Source organism: Adiantum capillus-veneris, chromosome 9, assembly GCF_014529385.1.
Source record: "Adiantum capillus-veneris isolate H3 chromosome 9, ASM1452938v2, whole genome shotgun sequence".
In the NCBI taxonomy this organism is placed as follows: domain Eukaryota; kingdom Viridiplantae; phylum Streptophyta; class Polypodiopsida; order Polypodiales; family Pteridaceae; genus Adiantum; species Adiantum capillus-veneris.
The window spans coordinates 53,560,935-53,582,113 of record NC_140939.1 but is presented as its reverse complement, the minus strand read 5'-3'; the positions used below and the strand labels follow the sequence as shown (position 1 = coordinate 53,582,113).

The following is a 21,179-nucleotide window of genomic DNA, read 5'->3' as shown; positions in this document are numbered from 1 at the left end:
CCCACAAAAGCGTAGATAAATTTGATTCACAAATCCAAAAGAGCAGTAAGATCGATGGTCGGACCGTCCACAAGGCCGAAACCAAAAGCTAAATAGACAAGGCAAAGCACAACCAGAAAGGACACTGATAGCAAAAAGATAGAGTTGGATGCTCCAAGTAGCCAGGAAGCTGGGTCTCAACAAAGAGATACCCCTTCGGAGTACCACTCTTCAGAAGAGGATCATGACAGTCAGTTCTCCCTAGGATATACAAGGTTGAGGAAGAGAACAGCCCGCGTGGTAGAGGCCATCCAAATTACTCAAGTCAGAAGAACAATGGAAGAAGCGCAGGCCCTGAGGAAAAGGATCCGCCAACAGAAGCATGAAGACAAAAGAATTCAAGGAACAGAAGCCGATGATGAGAAAGAAGAAGAAGAAGAAGAAGAAAATGTTTTGTTGCTACGCATGCAGACAGGAGCTTTGGAACAAATCAAGCAGTGAAAAAGACAAGAAGCCGAGGAGAATCAAGATATTGCCAATGCCATGCGGCAACCGATCCATAACGAGCTCAAACAAAAGATGGAGCTAAGAGAGAAATAAGAGGCAAGAGACCACGCGTCAATGATCTCAAATCATCTAAAGAATTCGCTAGGACCAAGGAAGAGGAAGATAACTCACAAGGGAAGGTAGAGAAAGACACGCTTGACCAGCAGGGTCAGAAATTTGATTCTCCCAAGTACAAGGAGGTATATTCAAAGACTGCAACAGAAAAGAGAGAAAAAGTTGTAGAGCTCCCAGAGCAAGGAGTAGAGAAGGTGCAGTCAAAAGAAAAGACGGATCAAGAAATAGAGGCAACACAACCAAGGCCTACCACAATTTCAACAGCTATAGAAGTACTGAAACTGAAGGAAAGACAATTGAAGAGGTTGGGACATCAGATCAAGGTCAACGAAGGCAGCAAAAACCAAGATCACCTCGTTCACAAGCTATAGTAGAGAGGGAGCATAAATGATCAAGTCATTCGACATTGATGCTTATTTAGAGCAGATCAAGATCCAGTTCCAATGCCAAAGGGCTCTCTACAACCTGCGCCAGCTAGAGCTGGAAGATACCAAAACAGACATGTCTAAGGCAGCTGAAAATACCTTGCAGCAGCTAAAACAAAGAATAGAGGAATTAGAGAAATCACAGCTACAAGTCCAATATGAGTTGCAAAGAGAACAAGAAAATGCAGCCTACTATTACAAGGAGGTGTAGCAGTTTAATGAGGCAAACACTACCCTGCAAGTCGAGCAACAAGTTGAGAAGCAACGCCTCAAGGAGGAACTAACCAAAGAAAGGGAACAAAACAAAAAGCTTCAAGAGTCATACGTGGTGGTCAGCAGGACTCTGACCCAAATTTTAGCCATACAAGAGACTCCCACCTCCTCAACCATGACTGCTAGATCAACCTCCTCAACCATGACTGCTAGATCAACCTCCTTGAACCAAGAGGTTCAAGATCTAAAAGAGGCCCTTGCTCAGGAAAAGTATGATAGACAAATCATGACAGTAGGACATAGGGCACTGCAAAAAGCCAAAGATGAGGAAATTGAAGAATTGAAAAAGCAGGTTTGACAGAGGCACGGAGGGACTTGGAGACTTTAAGGGAAAATCAAGCAAAGCCTCAACAAACAGTTCTAGTGGACTTTGAGCAAGAAGGAGGATTTGAGAAATCCACATTTGAAGCTCACCAAACAGATGTGCCAACAACAAGCACTGGAAAAGCAACGCAGGAGTCTGCAGATTTAGCCACGACATCCATTTTGGATTTAGCCAAGGAAGAAATTTAGTGCTGGATCTCAGAAGTCAAAGACCCCTCGCACAAAGAATATTTGCAGTATGAATTGAAAGTGCTAGAATCGGCTGCCCTACTCATGATCACTCCAGATGAGGTGGTAAAAAATCTCGGGCATGAGATGATCGCCCTGACACTGATGTGGCAGGAGGTTAGATTATGGCAGCAAAGAATGCTACCTAACCTTGAACCAAACAGCCGAGGGGATTACAGGGATGTTCCTGTCACCGTAATACAAATTTAGACCATTATTGACAATCAACCTCTCTGGCAAAAGAAGTGGTTTGAGCAACAACCAACAAACAAACCTACTACAGGAATGCTCCGTAGCACCTCCAAATTGATCCAAATTACTGCCCCATCAATAGATGGGGATCGTGGGATAGCTTTTACTCTTGGCAAAGAAAAAGGTTGGCAGTATTGAACTACTCAATTATAATAAATCCAATCAATAACAACCCCCCGTCAGAGAAGTATATGGTTAAGACACTCAAAGGGGTCTTTAACATGATGAAGGAGATTTCAGATCTCGCATGCCAAATGCTCGTAAAAGTTTCCAAGATGCTAATCACCTGCATAACAACTTTCAATGATATAGAGGCAGCGGAGCATCCCTGGCAGAATTTTGTGGAAGGCACAAGAGGAATTTGCTAGAATATGGAGACAGAAATCCCAAGCAAGAACATCATCATGGGATTCTATGCAAGAGTCATGTTCCTGCCCTCCCACAACATGCAGACTTTTGAGGATGCGTTCATGACCGAATTCTTCAAGGTAGACTACTCCATATTCAATCCCATGACAAAATATCTGTCAGCATGTCATATAGCATATCAAAGTACTCTCAGCAATAAGCCTTTCAAAATGCTGGCGACAAAAATGTAGATCGAGGAAATAGCGACGAAGTTCAAGCATTTCACTGCAACACTAGAGAAAAGATAGTAGACTACACTCAGAGGCAGATTGCACGGGGACGTGCAATGAATAGGAAGGGGGGAATGTTTGGTGGACACAACGGACTGACATATAACGGGCGGATGTACACCAAACCCTGTAATACTCGCTCATTTTTTTTTAACGAAGCGATGTAATTTAGCTAATGAAGTTTTGTAATTGTAATATATTTTGGCATACCCTCTCAGCCTCTTTGAGTCTACACCCCTTGTAAGTGGCCGAATGGCCGTGGGAAAGTTTCCTTAGCCTTTAAGTCAAAACCCTTAGTTTTAGACTAAAGGATATCATTAGCTTGAAAGAGTTTTGAACGTTCAATATGAGAAGCCTCTTGCTGCTACAAGTTGTAATCCACTTTCTCCTGGACTGGTAATCAGAATTCATTTCCAAATAGCACATTGTGTTCCTTGTCACTTGCTCTACCATTTAAGTATAACCATTATCAATTCTGTAGTGGTTTGCGACCCATTTTTTGTGAGCTAAATGCATTGATTTGAAGTTTAAATGGTTGTTTTTTGATGTTTTGACCATGGATATGTGTTTCTATGCTTAAGGGGGACCTTTTCGTATAGTATTGTTTTAGTTTTTTGCACATTTTTTGTGATCGATTGTGATTTATGTACCTTCCCATATGGTTGCAGAACTTGGTTGGATTGTCCCCCTAGGTGTTGTAGTACATCTCCTTAAGTTTCGTTGCATTCCAAATTTCTCTGGATGCCAAAAAGGGGTGATGACCTAGAGCGGTGAGATTGGACGCATACTGATTCTCTGACTAGGAAGTGGTTGCTTTTCTTTTGTCGTAGTATGAGTAGCCCTCTGAGTTCACTTTGGTGAGATTGACACTCTCATTAAGTCTCTATGCCCCATCCCGAGTCGCTTCCTTCCATATTGACATTATGTTGGTACAAAAAAGCTATGTTGCAGACGTCCGTCGCGGCGACCCGCTAACACACTCTGACCACCTTGACCATTTTAGAGACCACTCTGACCACCAAGACCACCTTGGAGAAATCAAGATAATAATCAACGAAGACCCCTAGGGGAAATGCCATGTGTGTATTGAGGAAGCACTAGATCATTGGGTAGGTTTGAATTGTGCACTATGGGTGAAGCATAGAGAGGAAAGAGGAATCATGGTGGTGCCCTAAAATCAGGAGGATGAACAACAAGGAAGGCCACAGTAGCAACAACAAAATCAGCCACAGGCTCAAGAAAATGTAATTTTGATTGATATCAAAGAGCAGTGGGAAAAGGTCTATGAATAAGAATTGATCAGGAGCACAATCATCGGGAACATGTCAATGAGTGGGCTTGTGAATGTAAAACCAATGTTGTGATATGCAGGATGTTGATGTAGTGGTTATTACCAGTCCTAAAGCTAAATGACCAATTGAATGGAAGGAGGAGAGAGTAATTAGGGATCAAGTTCAAAATCAAGCCAAGCTAGAACAAAATAACCAAACCTTGGATTATATAAATTCAAAAATTTAGACCAACACAATCAGAAAGAATAGCCTAACTCCAAGCCTCAAGTGAAAAGAGAGGACAAGTATTTTCTCAAGGTACGGATTAATTCTCCATTACACTTGTCATTAGATCAATTATTATGCATTGTACGAGCATTCAAGGAGAGATTGTTGAATAGACTACTAGGAAAAGAATATGAGATTCAAAAAAACCACGCAATTGAGCCAGTAGTGCATAATATTGCTCCAACAATTTTTTATGGAGGATCATGAGTTAGCATGTTACCAACATTTGCTTATTAAAATGTGAAGTTGGGGAATCTAGACCCATCACCTTTTCAGGTTAAGATGGCAGATGAACAAAGAGTTCAATCAAAAGGGATTTTGAGATAGCATGCAATTTATAATTTAAAAATGAATTTTTTATTGAATTTTGTGGTTCTTAAAATGCAAGAGGGAGATGTATGTAGTCACTATATCTATGTTGAACCCTCGAATCAAAAGAATATTCCCTATAAAGAAAGACCATTGTATGCCCAAACCATATCTAGTAGAGGAAGTTGAGAATGATGAGGAGGAAGCCTTCGTAAGGCCAACCTCACCAATGTACTTGTATTTGAAGTTGATATACAAAGGATTTTGCATCAAGATGATAAATCAATTGATCAGAGTTTAGATCTAGTTCCGAGGAGATAGACGATACATGGATCAGAGTTGACACAGATGATGGAGACTAAAATGGAGTGAAACAGGATGAGTTGAAGGAGCTTAATTTGGGAACTGAGGAGGATCCAAAGATGGTCAAGGTGAGTATTCATGTGAAAGGAAAATTTGAGTGATATGTTTGAGTTTTGTTAATGGAGTACAAAGATTCTTTTGCATGGGATTACTCTAAAGTGAAAGGAATTAATCATGATTTGCATCAACACCATATTAACCTCAAGGAGGATGCAGTTCCAATGTGTAGCAAAGATATAGAATGAACCAAAATTTTATAAAGCAGGTTAAGAAAGAGATTGATAAGTTGTTGGTAGTAGGGTCTATCAAGCCAATCAATGATTTGACATGCTTATCCCCTATCATTGTTGTCCCCAATAATAATGATGTGTTGATTACAAAAAGATGAATGTAGCAGTCATAACTGATCCATTCCCAATGCCATTTTGTGATGCAATATTGGATGCAGTAGCAAGCAAAGGAATGTACAGCTTTTTGGATGGTTTTTTAGGGTATAATTAGATATAGGTGGCTAAAGAATATCACCAAAAAATAGCCTTTGTTACTGAGTGGGGAGGGGAGCTTTTGCCTGTACAGTCATGAATTTTTGACATTTGAACCTTACTTATAGGATTTTATGAGGGCCTTTGTTGATGATTTTTTAGTTTTTGGTGTAATAAGGATTTGCACTTACATCATTTGAAGTTGTGTTTTGAGAGATACACAGTGTTAAAAATGTCACTCAACCCATATAAGAGTGTTATGGCTATCAAAAGTGGATTTCTTTTAAAACATGTGTTGTCCAATGAAGGGATGTATATTGATGAAAAGAAAATCAAGGATATTAAAGTAGCTAAGGTTACAACAAATGTTAAGGAGTTGAGGAGGATTGTGGGTTTGGTGAAATGGCATGCTAAGTACATCAGATATTTGGAAAATTTTTGTATCCCTCTTATTCATTTAGCAAAGAAGAATGTGCCATTCTTTGGTCGGAAACTCAGTATTCATCATTCTAAATGTTAAAGACGATTTTATCAGTAGCTCCAACATTACAACCTCCAGATTGGACACTACCATTTCATGTATTTGTTGATGCATTGGATATGGATGTAGGATATGTCATAATAATCAATATCTAATTTTCCTAAATGATTTTCTCATGTTAAACTGATCATTTAATATGGGGAAGTGCCAGGGGAGAAAAAGCTAGAATATTGGTTAAGCTAGCAGACCGGCCACAATAGGGATCCAAAGGGGGGGGGCATCTGCAAAAGAACCATGTGCAACAATGGGCTAAAAAGACCCTAAGGTTCAGCCCATTAAGACTTCCAAAATGCTAAGGTTCCAAAATTCAAATCTTGTGTCCAAAGGTCAACCTTAAGGGAATAGGATGCTTTGTGTGTGACCAAAAAAGTCTTTGAATATCCCTACATAGGAGGGGGCGAGACTAGTAAGTAGGGGATGAGAGAGAAGGCCACACACACACACACACAAGCTCCCTTTACACAAAGGGAATGAGGGACACATGTCAGCTCCCTAGGCCAGATGCCCACAAGGTGTACCCAATTCCTATTGGATGACCCTTGAAGTGGACCAATGAGAATTAGGCTAGAGTAAGTTTAGCCTAATTAATTTTAAAACACTTAATAAAAAGAACCAATGAAAATTAAGTCTCCTGGATGATTATTGGACAGCCCGTGAAGGGGTCCAATAGGAATTGAGCAGCCCAATGGGCTACTTAATTCCTATTGGTCAGAATGGGGAAAGGTCCAATGGGGATTTAATTCATTTAAATCAATTAAGTTTAATTGATTAAGCTCTCACAAAAGGGGAAAGGGGGACACATGTCAGAAGGCTATCACTTATGCTGCTTAATAGCCATTGGCTTAACTTGGGGAGGTCCAATGGGGAACCTGCAAGAGCAAATAGCAAGAGGGCTCGCCCAAGAGAGAGAGGGGGCTGATTTTTGCAAGGCATTATCACAAACACACTCACACAATCTCATGTGTGAAGAAAGAGAAGACTATCTTTTCCCAAGCTTTAATGGAGAGCTCATCACCTACTCCAAGCTTGTGAGATAGAAGCCTACATCGACACATTCTTGGCTTGTGGATGCAAATACAACCAAGATCCAAGCTTCAATGCATGCTCATCTCCTCTATCAAACTAATTACTAAGCTAAAGCTATGCTAATATGAGTGATTATGTGAGGAGATGTACATCTTTCTCGTAAGATACTCCTTCTTCCTCTCAATCTACTCTCATACCGTACTAGCTCTCACCAGCTTCGAAGGTGTGTGAGTTCTTGGGTCTGAGAACGGGGATAATTAAAGTTGTGTTTACTAAGTATTTTGCTTAGTGCATGAAGCTTTCATCTTCATTGCACTAGCTAGTCTTGAAGGAACACAAAGAATTGTATTGTACAATGTCTCTCTTGATGGGAGAAACCATAATACAAAGCCTTTTGGAGGGGGGACCGGCTCCGTGCAAATCCGGTCCTCAACTGTTGTCAATAGCTTAATTTCCATCTCTTTTGAAAAGTATTGTTGATGCTATCTAGCTAGGTGTTATGCTTTTTGTTGCTCTCTCTCCACCCAAGCACTCTTGTAATTCTCATTAGGAATCTATTCTAATGAAATGCCCACTATGTTCATGCTAATTTCCACTACACACAAGTTTTTAGGCCATTAAATTGGTATCAGAGCACAAGGTTTCTCTTTTCTTGCTCAAGAAGGGAGGTCTTCAAGCTAGCTATAAATGGTTGGTATTATTAATTGCCTATGAGTAAGTAGAATAGGGATTTTTCAGCCTTGCAGTGCGCTTACCTTTTTGCAGTTAACGGGGCATCACCGTCGAGAGCTATGGTCTTAATAGTGGAGTCCTATGGGGCTTGCCTACGGCTTCCACTATTGAGCTATTAGAAGCTTAACAGGAGCCGGTGCTGTTTTGGTGTCGAAAGACCCTCTCTTCTATTCCTTGCAATTAATGGTATTCGAGCCACGGGTACAGTAGCTTGAGTGCTTTTTCTAAAGGGGTAAAGAGGAGTAGCAACTAGGGCTTGAAGTGCCAAAGTACACCTAAAAGTTGTTAGAATGGCTGAAAATAGTAAAGAGAGTGAAATTAATGTTGTTAACTTTGATTTTGCTCATGAGCAAGCTACTAATGATGCTTCAATGCTTGTTAACTATCTTGTTTCTCAGCTTCAACAAGCCATGGGAAATCCATCTCTCCAAAGTGAAGTGCAACGGCAGCTCCGTGCTCACGGGATTCTCCAAGCTCATCACCATGATGAGAGAACACCTAGGAAGCCTCCTTGTGAGACTCCCAAAAGAGGTCTCTCTCCGATTCGGGAAGAAGAAGAGAATCCATACGAAGGGCTCAAGAATTTACTTCTTGATGATGCATCTCCTTCCCAAAGGAGAACTCAAGAGCCTCCACCGAAGGAACGAGAAATAAGTGAGTCTCTTGCCACCTCGACGGAGATGGCTCCACGAAGACGGCAGGCTAAACGCTCTCCATCACCATCAAAGTGGAGAAGACCATCACACTCTTCTCCACATCATAATTCAAAGAGGGATGATAAAAAGCAAGAGAAGAAAAAGGTGAGAAAATAGGACACCCTCTTCTCCATCTTCTTCATCCTCTTCCTCTTATGAAAGTGATGGTAAAGATGACGAAGATCAAGACAAGAAAAAGGCGAGAAAGAGGTCACCCTCTTCTCCACCTTCTGAAGAAAGTGATGGTGCAACCTTTGAACCATCAAAAAGAAGAGGCCATAGGAAATCCTATGCCACATGGAAGAGGTCATCCAAGCTGAAGAAGTTCAAAGAGGGAGGGAAGAGTATCTCTTTCCTTACCTATGATGGCACCTTTGGTGCTACGGACAAAGTCTTGGCCTTTATCCAGCAGTTTGATGTGGCGTTTGGAGATGAGGTCTTCACGGGGTGCTCTAAGCTACGCCATGTAGCTATGCACTTTCAAAAGTCCGCCAGGCAATGGTGGTCTAGCCTACGAGCCAATGGTGAAGCTCCACAAACATGGAAAGCTTTAAGAGCTTCCATTATGAAGCAGTTTTTGGCCATCGATGCCAAAGACAAAGTACTCACTGAATGGCAAAGCTTAAAGATCTCTCCCAATGAATCCATCCACAAATATGTAGACAAGTTTTGGGACCTACAACTCAAAGCCACTGTCTTTAAAAACTTGGATTTTGGAGAGCAAAAGCAACAATTTTGTGCGGGCTTAACCAAAGAAATGGCGGAGTATGTCAACTCCCAAAGGCCACGTACCATATCGGCGGTAATACACCATACTATGGTGGCCTCACGAATCAATTTCCAAACGGGGGCTAAAAGAAATAATAAGCCCCCGGAAAACAAGGGTTCCAATGAGCCTAAGGGAAAGGACAATGTCCAAAAGTCTCCTAAGGGCAACTCCAACAAAGCTAAAGAGAAGGGAGTTTACAAAGGTAAGAACAAACTCTCTCCTGAAGAGCTTGAGCGTTATCGCAAGGATAACCGGTGTTTCAAGTGTGGCGAACAAGGGTTGGCGTACCGCGCTTGTCCCCAAAAGAACAACCGCCAAGATCCTCCTAGAGCTTCCTTGGTTGAGATCCAAGAGGAGGAGACTCACCAAACTCATCACAAAGGATCTCCTCTATGACATGCTTGGGGAAAGGTAAGAGAACATGATGCTTTTATTCTCTTTGACCCTGGTTCTACTCACAATTTTATATCTATAGAGTTGGCCACCAAGCTAGGCATACAATCCTACGAGATGGGAGATGTCCTACCCGCAGACAGTGCCTTCAAGGGGCAAGAAGCTTCAGTCACTCCCTTAATAGGGAAATTGAGGCTTCATGTCCAAGGCTATGTGGACAAAGAGGACTTCTTTATCTCTCCTCTCAAGCATGAGGATGTAATCCTAGGGGCACCATGGCATGGTTTGACCGCCTAGCTGCCGATGTTAAATTTCCTGAAAGGAGAATCTCCTTTAAGTTCAGGGAAAAAGACATGTATATAGATGCTAAGGAAATGGGTAACACTATCCCCATTGTACATACACCAGCTTTCAGCAAGTCAATAAAGAGCTCTATTTCCGTGTACATGATTTTTGTTAAGATTCTCAAAATGAACCTAATGCTTTAACAAAAGAAAATAAAAGCAACCAAAAGGAATTAGAGTTATCCAATTTTCTCAAGGGATTTCAAGATGTTTTTATTGACGACATCCCTTGTGAGCTACCTCCTAAACGAGGTAATGATGACCATGCAATTGAACTTCTTCCAGGAAGTTCACCGCCTAACAAACCTCCTTATAGAGTTTCTCAAGCTCAACAAGAGGAGATTATGTGACAAGTGCATGAGTTATTTGAGAAGGGCATGGTTAGGCCTAGCTCATCTCCATTTTTCTCACCTGTGCTATTAGTGCAAAAGAAAGACGGCACATATCGTATGTGTGTCGACTATAGAGCACTAAATAGGATCACTATCAAGAATAGGTTTCCCGTTCCACGGGTAGAAGACCTATTTGATAAGCTACAAGGATCGACCTACTTCAGTAGGATTGACCTAAAAAGTGGCTATCATCAAATAAGGATAGTTGATCAAGACATTGTAAAGACCGCATTTCGCACCACATTTGGTCTTTACGAATACATTGTCATGCCTTTTGGCTTGACCAATGCACCAGCCACTTTCAATCGCTTGATGGAGAAGCTGTTCAGGCCTAATCGAACCTTCACTGGAGTGTTCTTTGATGATATTATCATCTACTCTAATTCATTAGATGAACACAAGCAACACCTCCAGGTAATATTTCAAGTTTTGAGAGAGAATAAAATTTATGTAATCGAAAGAAAAGTGAATTTTTCTTGCAAGAGATTCAGTATTTAGGTCATATTATCTCTCAAGATGGCATCCAAATGGATCCATCAAAATTAGAGGTAATAAAAGGATGGCCTAAACCAAGGAATCTTCATGAACTAAGAAGCTTTATAGGTATGTGTACATACTCACAAATTTCGGGACCATTATATGACCTAACAAAGAAAAGCATTAGGTATACATGGTCTGCTAAGGAGAACAATGCTTTCAAAAATCTTAAAGAAAATCTTACCTCTCAACCTGTGCTTACACTACCGGATCTCTCAAAACCATTTGAGGTCCAATGTGATGCTTGTGGTGATTGCCTTGGAGCTGTTTTGCTCCAAGAAGGGCACGCCATAGGCTATGAGAGTCGAAGGCTTGACCCTGTTGAGCAAGCTCTAGGCATATACGAAAAGGAAATCCTTGCAGTTCTACATGCCTTAGACTCATGGAAGCACTATTTATTGGGGACTCCTTTCATTCTGCGAACGGATCACCAAAGTCTTAAGTACTTCATGACGCAGACCAAGCTCTCCGACAAATAAATGAGGTGGGCAAATTTCCTTTTGCAATTTCATTTTCATATTTCTCACATTGCTGGCAAGCATAATCAAGTAGCTGATGCACTCTCAAGACGGCCGAGAGTGAATGCGGTTTCCATAGCAACTCACAATGATCTATCTTCAATGATAGATGAGTACGCTATTGATCCCGATTTTAGAGATGTGATTTCATCCCTTGCATTAGGGAAGAAAGAAGAAACATTTACTTTACAAGATGGTTATCTTCTCTATGGCAATAGACTATGCGTTACCAACTCACTACGTGAGAAAGTAATGTATGAATCTCATGCTCCACCGTATGCGGGGCATAGAGGGATTCAATCTACCTTAAAGGGAATAGAAACATATTTCTATTAGCCTACCATGAAAGTGAACATACAAGAGTATGTTTCTAAATGTGTGGTTTGCCAAAAGACAAAATTTGATAGAGGGAAGCAACTTGGATTGCTTCAACCCTTGCCAATTCCTAATTCACCATGGGAGAGCATATCCATGGATTTTATCTTTGGATTGCCTAAGTCTATCCATGGGAATACGGGAATATGGACGATAGTAGACAGGTTCAGTAAACAAGCTCATTTTATACCTGTCAAAAAGACTATCAAAGCCCATCAAATGGCAACCCTCTTCATTTCACAAATTTTCAAGTACCATGGCTTGCCAATGTCTATAGTGTCGGATATAGATCCTAGAATGACCAGTACTGTCTGGAAGGGTCTCTTTGAGAATTTAGGAACAAGGCTAAACTTCTCTTCGGCTTATCATCCACAAACGGATGGCCAAAGTGAAATAGCTACCCAATTCTCGATCTACTAAAAGCCTATGTAACGGAAGTAGATCAAAGATCCCAATGGGAGAAGTACTTACCCTTAGTGGAGTATGCTTACAATAACATTGTACATACTTCCACGGGAAAAGCACCTTTCGAGGTAATTGAGGGAAGATCAAAAAGTCCCTTGCTACTTAAGGAACATGGGAAGATCTTCGCTGCAAATGAGTATAGCCGAGACCTACAAGAATCTTTTCAAAAGATTAAGGATGCTATCTCTATCTCACAGCAAAGGCAAAAGGCTGCTGCTGACAAGCACAGAAGAGCCCAAGCCTTTAAAGAAAACGATTGGGTCTTGTTAAAGTTTCCCAAGGCTCGATTAAGGCACACGACGGGCAAGAATCCTACGGGCCACCAAAAGTACTATGCTAAACTAGCAAAAAGGTACTATGGTCCCTTCCAGATTCTTAGTCCAATCAATGAGATGGACTATCAACTCAAGTTTCCCAATCATTGGCTCATACAAAATTCTTTCCATGTGAGCCTATTAAAGCCTTACAAAGGAGAGCCACCTCAAGAACCAACTATTGAAGACCCACCGGAGATCGAGGACCAAGAGGAGGTGCTGCAGCCCGAATCCATTCTCCGACATGAAGACAAGGTATTAAGAGGCGGTAAGACTATCCGACGATATCTTATTAAGTTTAAGAATTATCCTTTTGAAGATGCTAGATGGATGCAAGGCATACAATTAAAGGATAACCTAAACCTTGTCAATGCTTACAATGCTTCCCAAGAGTAAGCAAATGTACAAAATGTTAAAAATGAACAAATTTTTTTGTCTTATAAGACTCTCTTCTTCTTTATTGTGCACAAAAATGAAGTAGTATGCATGCTTAGATCAAGTTTGCGGAGACGACGTCTCCCAAACACCAAGTAGAGCTTGTCACTCTACTATGGAAGACTGATAGGACTAATGTGCAAACATGCTTGCCGTAGCCTCAGGCTCTCAAGCGCCAAATGGACTAGTCATCCATTGTGGAATGATGTCGTAGGGTAACATAGGGATCCTCTACCCGCTAAGAAAAGGACTCATGAATATGCTTTATCTTCTCTACACCATAGTCGAGGACGACTATGATTTCAAGAGAGATGTAATGTCATAATAATCAATATCTAATTCTCCTAAATGATTTTCTCATGTTAAACTGATCATTTAATATGGGGAAGCGCCAGGGGAGAAAAAGCTAGAATATTGGTTAAGCTAGCAGACCGGCCACAGTAGGGATCCAAAGGAGGGAAAATAGGGATCCAAATGGGGGGGGCATCTGCAGAAGAACCATGTGCAACAATGGGCTAAAAAGACCCTAAGGTTCAGCCCATTAAGACTTCCAAAATGCTAAGGTTCCAAAATTCAAATCTTGTGTCCAAAGGTCAACCTTAAGGGAATAGGATGCTTTGTGTGTGACCAAAAAAGTCTTTGAATATCCCTACATAGGAGGGGGCGAGCCTAGTAAGTAGGGGATGAGAGAGAAGGCCACACACACACACACAAGCTCCCTTTACACAAAGGGAATGAGGGACACATGTCAGCTCCCTAGGCCAGATGCCCACAAGGTGTACCCAATTCCTATTGGATGACCCTTGAAGTGGACCAATGAGAATTAGGCTAGAGTAAGTTTAGCCTAATTAATTTTAAAACACTTAATAAAAAGAACCAATGAAAATTAAGTCTCTTGGATGATTATTGGACAGCCCGTGAAGGGGTCCAATAGGAATTGAGCAGCCCAATGGGCTACTTAATTCCTATTGGTCAGAATGGGGAAAGGTCCAATGGGGATTTAATTCATTTAAATCAATTAAGTTTAATTGATTAAGCTCTCACAAAAGGGGAAAGGGGGACACATGTCAGAAGGCTATCACTTATGCTGCTTAATAGCCATTAGCTTGACTTGGGGAGGTCCAATGGGGAACCTGCAAGAGCAAATAGCAAGAGGGCTCGCCCAAGAGAGAGAGGGGGATGATTTTTGCAAGGCATTATGACAAACACACTCACACAATCTCATGTGTGAAGAAAGAGAAGACTATCTTTTCCCAAGCTTTAATGGAGAGCTCATCACCTACTCCAAGCTTGTGAGATAGAAGCCTACATCGACACACTCTTGGCTTGTGGATGCAAATCCAACCAAGAGCCAAGCTTCAATGCATGCTCATCTCCTCTATCAAAATAATTACTAAGCTAAAGCTATGCTAATATGAGTGATTATGTGAGGAGATGTACATCTTTCTTGTAAGATACTCCTTCTTCCTCTCAATCTACTCTCATACCCTGCTAGCTCTCACCATCTTCGAAGGTGTCTGAGGTCTTGGCTCTGAGAACGGGGATAATTAAAGTTGTGTTTACTAAGTGTTTTGCTTAGTGCATGAAGCTTTCATCTTCATTGCACTAGCTAGTCTTGAAGGAACACAAAGAATTGTATTGTACAATGTCTCTCTTGATGGGAGAAACCATAATACAAAGCCTTTTGGAGGGGGGACCGGCTCCATGAAAATACGGTCCTCAACTGTTGTCAATAGCTTAATTTCTCTCTCTTTTGAAAAGTATTGTTGATGCTATCTAGCTAGGTGTTATGCTTTTTGTTGCTCTCTCTCCACCCAAGCACTCTTGTAATTCTCATTAGGAATCTATTCTAATGAAATGCCCACTATGTTCATGCTAATTTCCGCTACACACAAGTTCTTAGGCCATTAAATGTTACAGGATAAGTCACTATGCACAAAAACATTAGAGGATGGTTTAGGCATGTATACGATGCAAGGAGAGTGTTTCTAGTAGTAGCTGAGAGAAATTATATTGTGACTAAAAGAGAAGCTTTTAGAGTGATGTATGATTTTAAACAATTCAGACTTTATTTGCTGACCAATAGGGTGATTTTTCATGTAGACCATCATACATTGTTGTATCTGATTAAGAAATTGTTACCATATGCATGTGGTAGTGATGTGTGTGAACACACTAGGACCTCCGGGGCAATTTTTCCCTCTTTGGGAGGTTTTCTCCCCCGTGCATTGTATATACACCCATCACTCTAGGGCTATCTATCTTTCCATTGCACAATAAGTAACACACTCTCAGTTGTGTGCCTTAAGCTTCCTTCTTCTTCTCCAAGCTGTTTGCATTTCTCTGCAACCCTAATTCCAACAATTGGTATCAGAGCAGGTTGTGTCCTCCCGGGCTTAGTTGCCAGCAGCTCTAGCACACGCCTGCTCATATTTGCCGATTTCAGTGAGCTTTGGCAAGCGTTCGCAGGTCGACAAAAATTTTGGGATAGCTTGTAGAGCTAGGTCTTCTCAACTTTTTGATTCGGGCTCATTTCGGCCTCTGTTTTCACTACAGGTAGTACTGCACAAGCTATTTTTTCATTTTGTGTAGAATTTCTATCAGTGCCATTTTTTGCATAGCAGTGATAGCCGTTTTTCGGCTCTCTGTAATTGCCATAGTGAGTTACCTCACCCTACCAAAATCACCCAAACACTGTGGCTATCCCTACCATTTCACTATATATAGGCGTGTGTGAGTTAGGAAACTTTCCCCATATTTTCTTAAAAACCCTCAGCTAGCTAGTCACTGGGCTAGGTGAGCCAAAAAATAAAAATAAAATAAAAATAAAAAAATAAAAGTATATTATGGCCTCTTTGTGTGTAAATATTTCATTGTATATATGGCCTAAATATAGGGATTTTTTATAATTATTTTGGTATTTTATTTAAATATTTCTACTTAGGTGTGTGTTTTATTAAACCTATGTACACCTTCTTTCATCCTCTTACACCATAATTATATTTTTTGCCAATATGTACATACTCTAACCTCATATTTTTCTTTTATACAAATCACTCCCACATTTTCACCCTCACCCTCGTGAAAACAAAAAATTGATTTCTACTCATTGGTTACTTTTATTATATTATTTACTTGCATATCTTTTCCTCTTTCACCCAAAATAATTCAAGGAGGGACCATATCATATGATTCCAATATCTTTCCATATCCATAACTCCTCCATATTTTTATTATTATTTTTACTTACTATTCTAACACCATGTGCTCATTGAGCTAAAGTCCATGAATAGTCCATACACTAGTCCCACCATGTATATATTTCTTATTTCACCAATAATCCTCCTCCATGCATGGGTCAAGGGTGACTTGAATGCTTTGTATTATAATATGACAAAGGAGGGGCTCACTCTTGGATGCATTGTACAAATTCAACAAAGGAGGGGGCCACTAAAAGACTTTTGCAGGCATAAAAAACAGGCTTTTTGGTGAGAATTTTGGCACCTATCTCCACTCCGAATTTGGAGCGGTGGTCAAAAGAGAAAATGTAGCCCACACTCTGAATAATCACCTCAAATTTTTTCATGATTTTTGGAGCTACCAACGGTGAGCTATGATTTTTTGAGTGGACCCCAATCTGCCCACTTTTCTCACAAGTAGCCCTTAGTCTTCTCTCACCCTTCCACACACCTACTCACTCTTACACATCCCTCCCTCTCCTTCCCTCACTCAAACCTGCAATTTCCATGGCTTCTCCCACCCTCTTCACCATTACCCTTCTCTCTCATCCCTATAGTTCTTTTATGAACCTCTACATACATACACCCTCTCCATGTCTCTCTCTATTGCTTCTATGTTACAATTTCATTTACCTCTCCTAAAATATCTAAAATTCAGCATCTTAACCATGATAACTTCTGAAAATTGAGGATTTTTCATCAACAAATCCTCTTTTCATCGTGGTGGTCAACCGTGGCGGCGGCGTAAAGAAGCGAAGAAGAAGAAGAAGACCAGCGGTCATTTTTTCCACAATCTACACAAGGGTGAGTTCAAGCTTCTTCAAAGCTTCACCATCTCAATGATTCTCTTTTAATTCACCCCTCTTCCTTCATCAAATCAAATCACTCTACCCATTGTAAATGTAACATTAACTTTCTAGTGATTACTAACGACTAACATACTAACACAAAATAGCATTGACCTAACCATAAAAGACACCTCACCTCAAGACATGTATAGTAACTCTCTCTCTCTCTCTCTCTCTCTCTCTCTCTCTCTCTTCCTTAAAACTTACTTTCACCTTATCTACCATCAATAATGCTCTCTTTTGAGCCCACACCCATGACTCAAGCAGACAAAGAAGGCCCGCAATGTTTTGATATTCAAAAAAATCATAATCCTGATTTGTTAGCATGTAAATTAGGATTTCCAATAATCTTAATGAGGGGTCTTCAACCTATAAATAGGCCCGTCTCCTTCTTGTAAAACAACCTCCAACATCTCACATAGCACCCCAACACTCTATGCGTGAAGAGAGACTTAGGTGTAGCAACCACTTGTGAGCTTCACTCTTGGTGTGAGAGAAGCCTTCAAGCTACACATTGCAAGTGAGAGAGTGTGAGTTCCACAAATCTCAAAACCACTATTGTACATGCTCCTTCATCATCAATAAATTGAGGTTTGGTGCATCAAAGGCGTGATTCGACGTTTAAATCTTCGTCCTTCCATTTGTGCAATACGGTTTGGTGAATTCAAGGTGACTTGTGTATTTTGAGTTTTATCGGTTGATCTTGATTTTAGAAAGTGTTTTAGTGTGTTTTTCATTGCCAGTTTTGTGTCCATTGTAAGAGGGTATTGTGGTGAGAGGTCTCCCACACCCTAAGACAGTGTGTGTGTGTTTTGGCAATGATTAGCAATCACTAAGCATTGAGTGATTTTTGTACAAGTTCTACGATAGCATCATAACGAACCATCTCCATTTGCAAGTCACAAATAAGGTATTACGCAAGATCCTTTCCTCTCTCTCTTCCCTTTGCTCTAGCTCTCTCTGGTCCATTTCATGTGTGTCTTGGTGTGAGGTTGCTTGTGTATGTTGTGTGGTGCATCTTCTTGGTTGTGCCAAAATCTCTCTTGCGTCCTAGTTCGCATACCATAACTAGGTGGTGCCCCTATCTTGTTTGGGTTTGGTTGTGGGTTTGTTGTTGTGTTGTGCTTGTGGTTACCCCAGCCCCAATTGAGCAGCACGGGAGCCTTGAGGGGTGTTTAGAGGTCGCCTCTCTTGTTGCCCGCCCCGGACCGCCTCAGCAGGTACCTTACAATCTTCAACGGTTTGTGCTATATAGCACGTGTGGTTCTCGCTTCATTTTCCCTCTTTTGGGGCAGTTTTCACATCAGGTGCAATATTTACCATGGCTGACAACAACATAGATGTGTTCAAGATGTTTGTTGCTCTAAGGAAAGATTGGATGCGGACAATTACCCTATGTGGGCTTACATGATGCAACATGTTCTTGTGTCAAAGGGCGTCTACAATATTATGCAGGGCATTGATGTACGTCCTGGTTCTGAGGATGTAGGCGATGTTGAGGATGTGGCAGGTCTTGCTGCAAGGATTGTTGTTATTAGAGTTGTTTTGCCTGCGGTAGAACAATCTCGTAGGGGTGTAAAGGATGTGTAGGCTCATGCATTGATTGCATTATCTGTGAAGCGCACCATTTTTCCTAACATTAGGAAATTTTGGAGGTCATTTGGAGGGCCATATGAAGAGAGAGAAAAATAGAGCGCGTCCAATGAGCATGAAGGCTACGTTACGTAGAAAAGTACCTGGAAAAACTCAAAAAATAGGAAAATAGCATAAAACTTTCACGAAACTAGGATTGTAGCATAGTAATTTCCTCACTTTTACCGAGCTTTTAGGTGCTTGCGTGTGGTCCCACTTCTGATATTCTCTCATGGTCATTAACGTACTGGAGGGTGACCATTAAGCCCGCACAAGATATTGGAATTTTGAAACACTTTCCCTCCATTAGAATGCTTTCAAAGTGAATCTCCCTCCACTAAAGCTTTTCTCTGAGAGTTATGGCATCCACGTCTTCTCGCCCAAGAGCCTCAAGGTGTTTACTGTCTCTCACACCAACAAACAACAACGGCACTTTGCCTAGAAGGCCAAGTAGTAGCATATCCTCAATTACAATACCAGCTTCAATAAGTGCAGACAACCAATGGGTTGGACAAAGGATAAACAAAGGTTCATGGGTCCTCATGCAACCAAGAAGACCCAAGAGGTTTAGTGGTATCAACGTTTACCGCTCAGCATGGAAAGCCAGGGTGTTGGATTTCAAAGTTGAGATCGGCAAAAGATCTGTAAAGGAAGTTCTTGTTCAGCATGTGTTTACCCATCCAGAGGTGATAGCAAACGGTGGAAATGTATCAAATATACATCAACCACGTTGCAATTGTAAGTACTCTTGACATGTGAACTTACTGATACTCTCATTATAACTTTTCTTATATATTTTGCAATGGTTCTCCCGCTTGTTATGAGTAATGTCTCTACTCTTCACAACTCAATTACATTAGATTTGTCATTTGTACTTATTGATACTCTTAGTTTAACTCTTCTTTTATATATTGCAGATGTTTATCCCTCTTCTTATGAGCAATGGGAGCCTGTGGAGTGCATAATAGGCCTCTTCCATGTTGTACATGCCCATATTGGTTCTCTACAGTATTCAGAGAGGAGCACCAAAAGATTGGCTGATGAGGGAATCTTTTTTTATGACCACTTTTACCAACTCAGCTCAGGCAATAAGAATGGCATGTTGGTGAAACTACCTCTACCGACTGATTGGAACACTGTGGACTGGCCAGTTCCCGAGGAAACAATGGTGGAGGCAATGCGAAGTAAGCTCTACAAGGATATACAAAGGTCTCTGCGTAGCTCTGTTCCTACCAAACTGGTTCGAATTGCAAACTTTTGTCCTGTTGCACTCTTCATAGAGCTGTTTCATAGCTACAACATCAGAGTTACAAAAACTATGTTCATGTGCAAGTCATTTCAGCAGTCATCCTGTGACAAACTTCTTGACAAAGGATGGTATGCAAAGGAAGAGATTGGTTTACGGTGCGAGGTCGCGCTTGATACTCTAGTTGTCAAGTACATGATTGCAAGCCAATCACTATTACTCTCATTTTGGTATATGCGATCACAAATGCTAAACGGTAAGTACATTCCTATGGACCAAGTTTCTGCAGGTTTGGAAGATAATCCTACTGTGGATGTGGAAGTGATTGATAAAGAGAATGGCCTACTATTGGTGGTTACAATAAGGGAGCTATGCAGTCTTCAGCATTTGCGAAATGACATCATTGAAGAGTCAATGGACAAGGAACTATCAGATTTTTCCTTTTTCTTAGCTGGCCGTAAGGTGATGCGGCGAAGAGAAAAAGATATTTTGTGCAAAGAGTTGGATGGTCGGGTTGAAGTAGTGTCAATGTAACAGATATTCTTGTAAACCCAAGTGTATACAAATGACTTTCAAGACATGAAGTTTATTGATCTCATTTTTCAATTGTGCCCTGTGAAAAAGTGTGCTTGAAATACATTTGTTTACCACGTCAAATCTCTCTCTCTCTCTCTCTCTCTCTCTCTCTCTCTCTCTCTCTCTCTCTCTCTCTCTGTCTATATATTAGAAAAACACAGATAGAAGAATCATCTTAATTCATTAGAAAGTACAAACTCGTCCGTGAACAATGGACTGAGATACAATTTCTGTAAGTATGGAATCAGAATATCTTCAAGGTAAAAATCGAAGGAATGCCCCTCGAAAGAAGGTGGTGAGATGGTTGTTCCCGGCGGATTTAGTTCTCCCTTTTCGGGAGTATCGTCAATTAGTAGTGTATTAGTTGCATCAAAGGGTACACCGATTTGGCTAAACGGTTTGTACAAAAGAGGTAATCCTGGTTTTTTAGGGTGGTAGTGGCCCTCAACAGTAACGCATTTTCTTTGATCATACAAAAAGGCAAAATCTGACGTGTGAGCTTGGCATACACTGCAAACTATTGCAACTAGTGGCGATAAGTTTTGCCTTTGCATTGAAGACCATATGCCAACTCTGAAGCGCGGAAGAAGAAACTCAATAAACTCCTTGGTTCCTGGACGAACCACGACTCGACAAGTTCCCATCCGAA

General features: G+C 40.9%; 1 protein-coding gene across 1 annotated transcript in view; it reads right to left on the bottom strand.

The window, feature by feature from the left end:
• Positions 1 to 1,337: 1,337 nt before the first annotated feature.
• LOC147450486 (uncharacterized) overlaps positions 1,338 to 21,179 on the bottom strand; it is a 27,773-nt gene continuing 7,931 nt past the window's right edge. The window contains exon 3 of the mRNA XM_086520469.1: positions 1,338 to 1,460. Within this exon, the coding sequence (XP_086376595.1) occupies positions 1,338 to 1,460 (123 nt within the window). The remainder of the gene's footprint in view (positions 1,461 to 21,179) is intronic.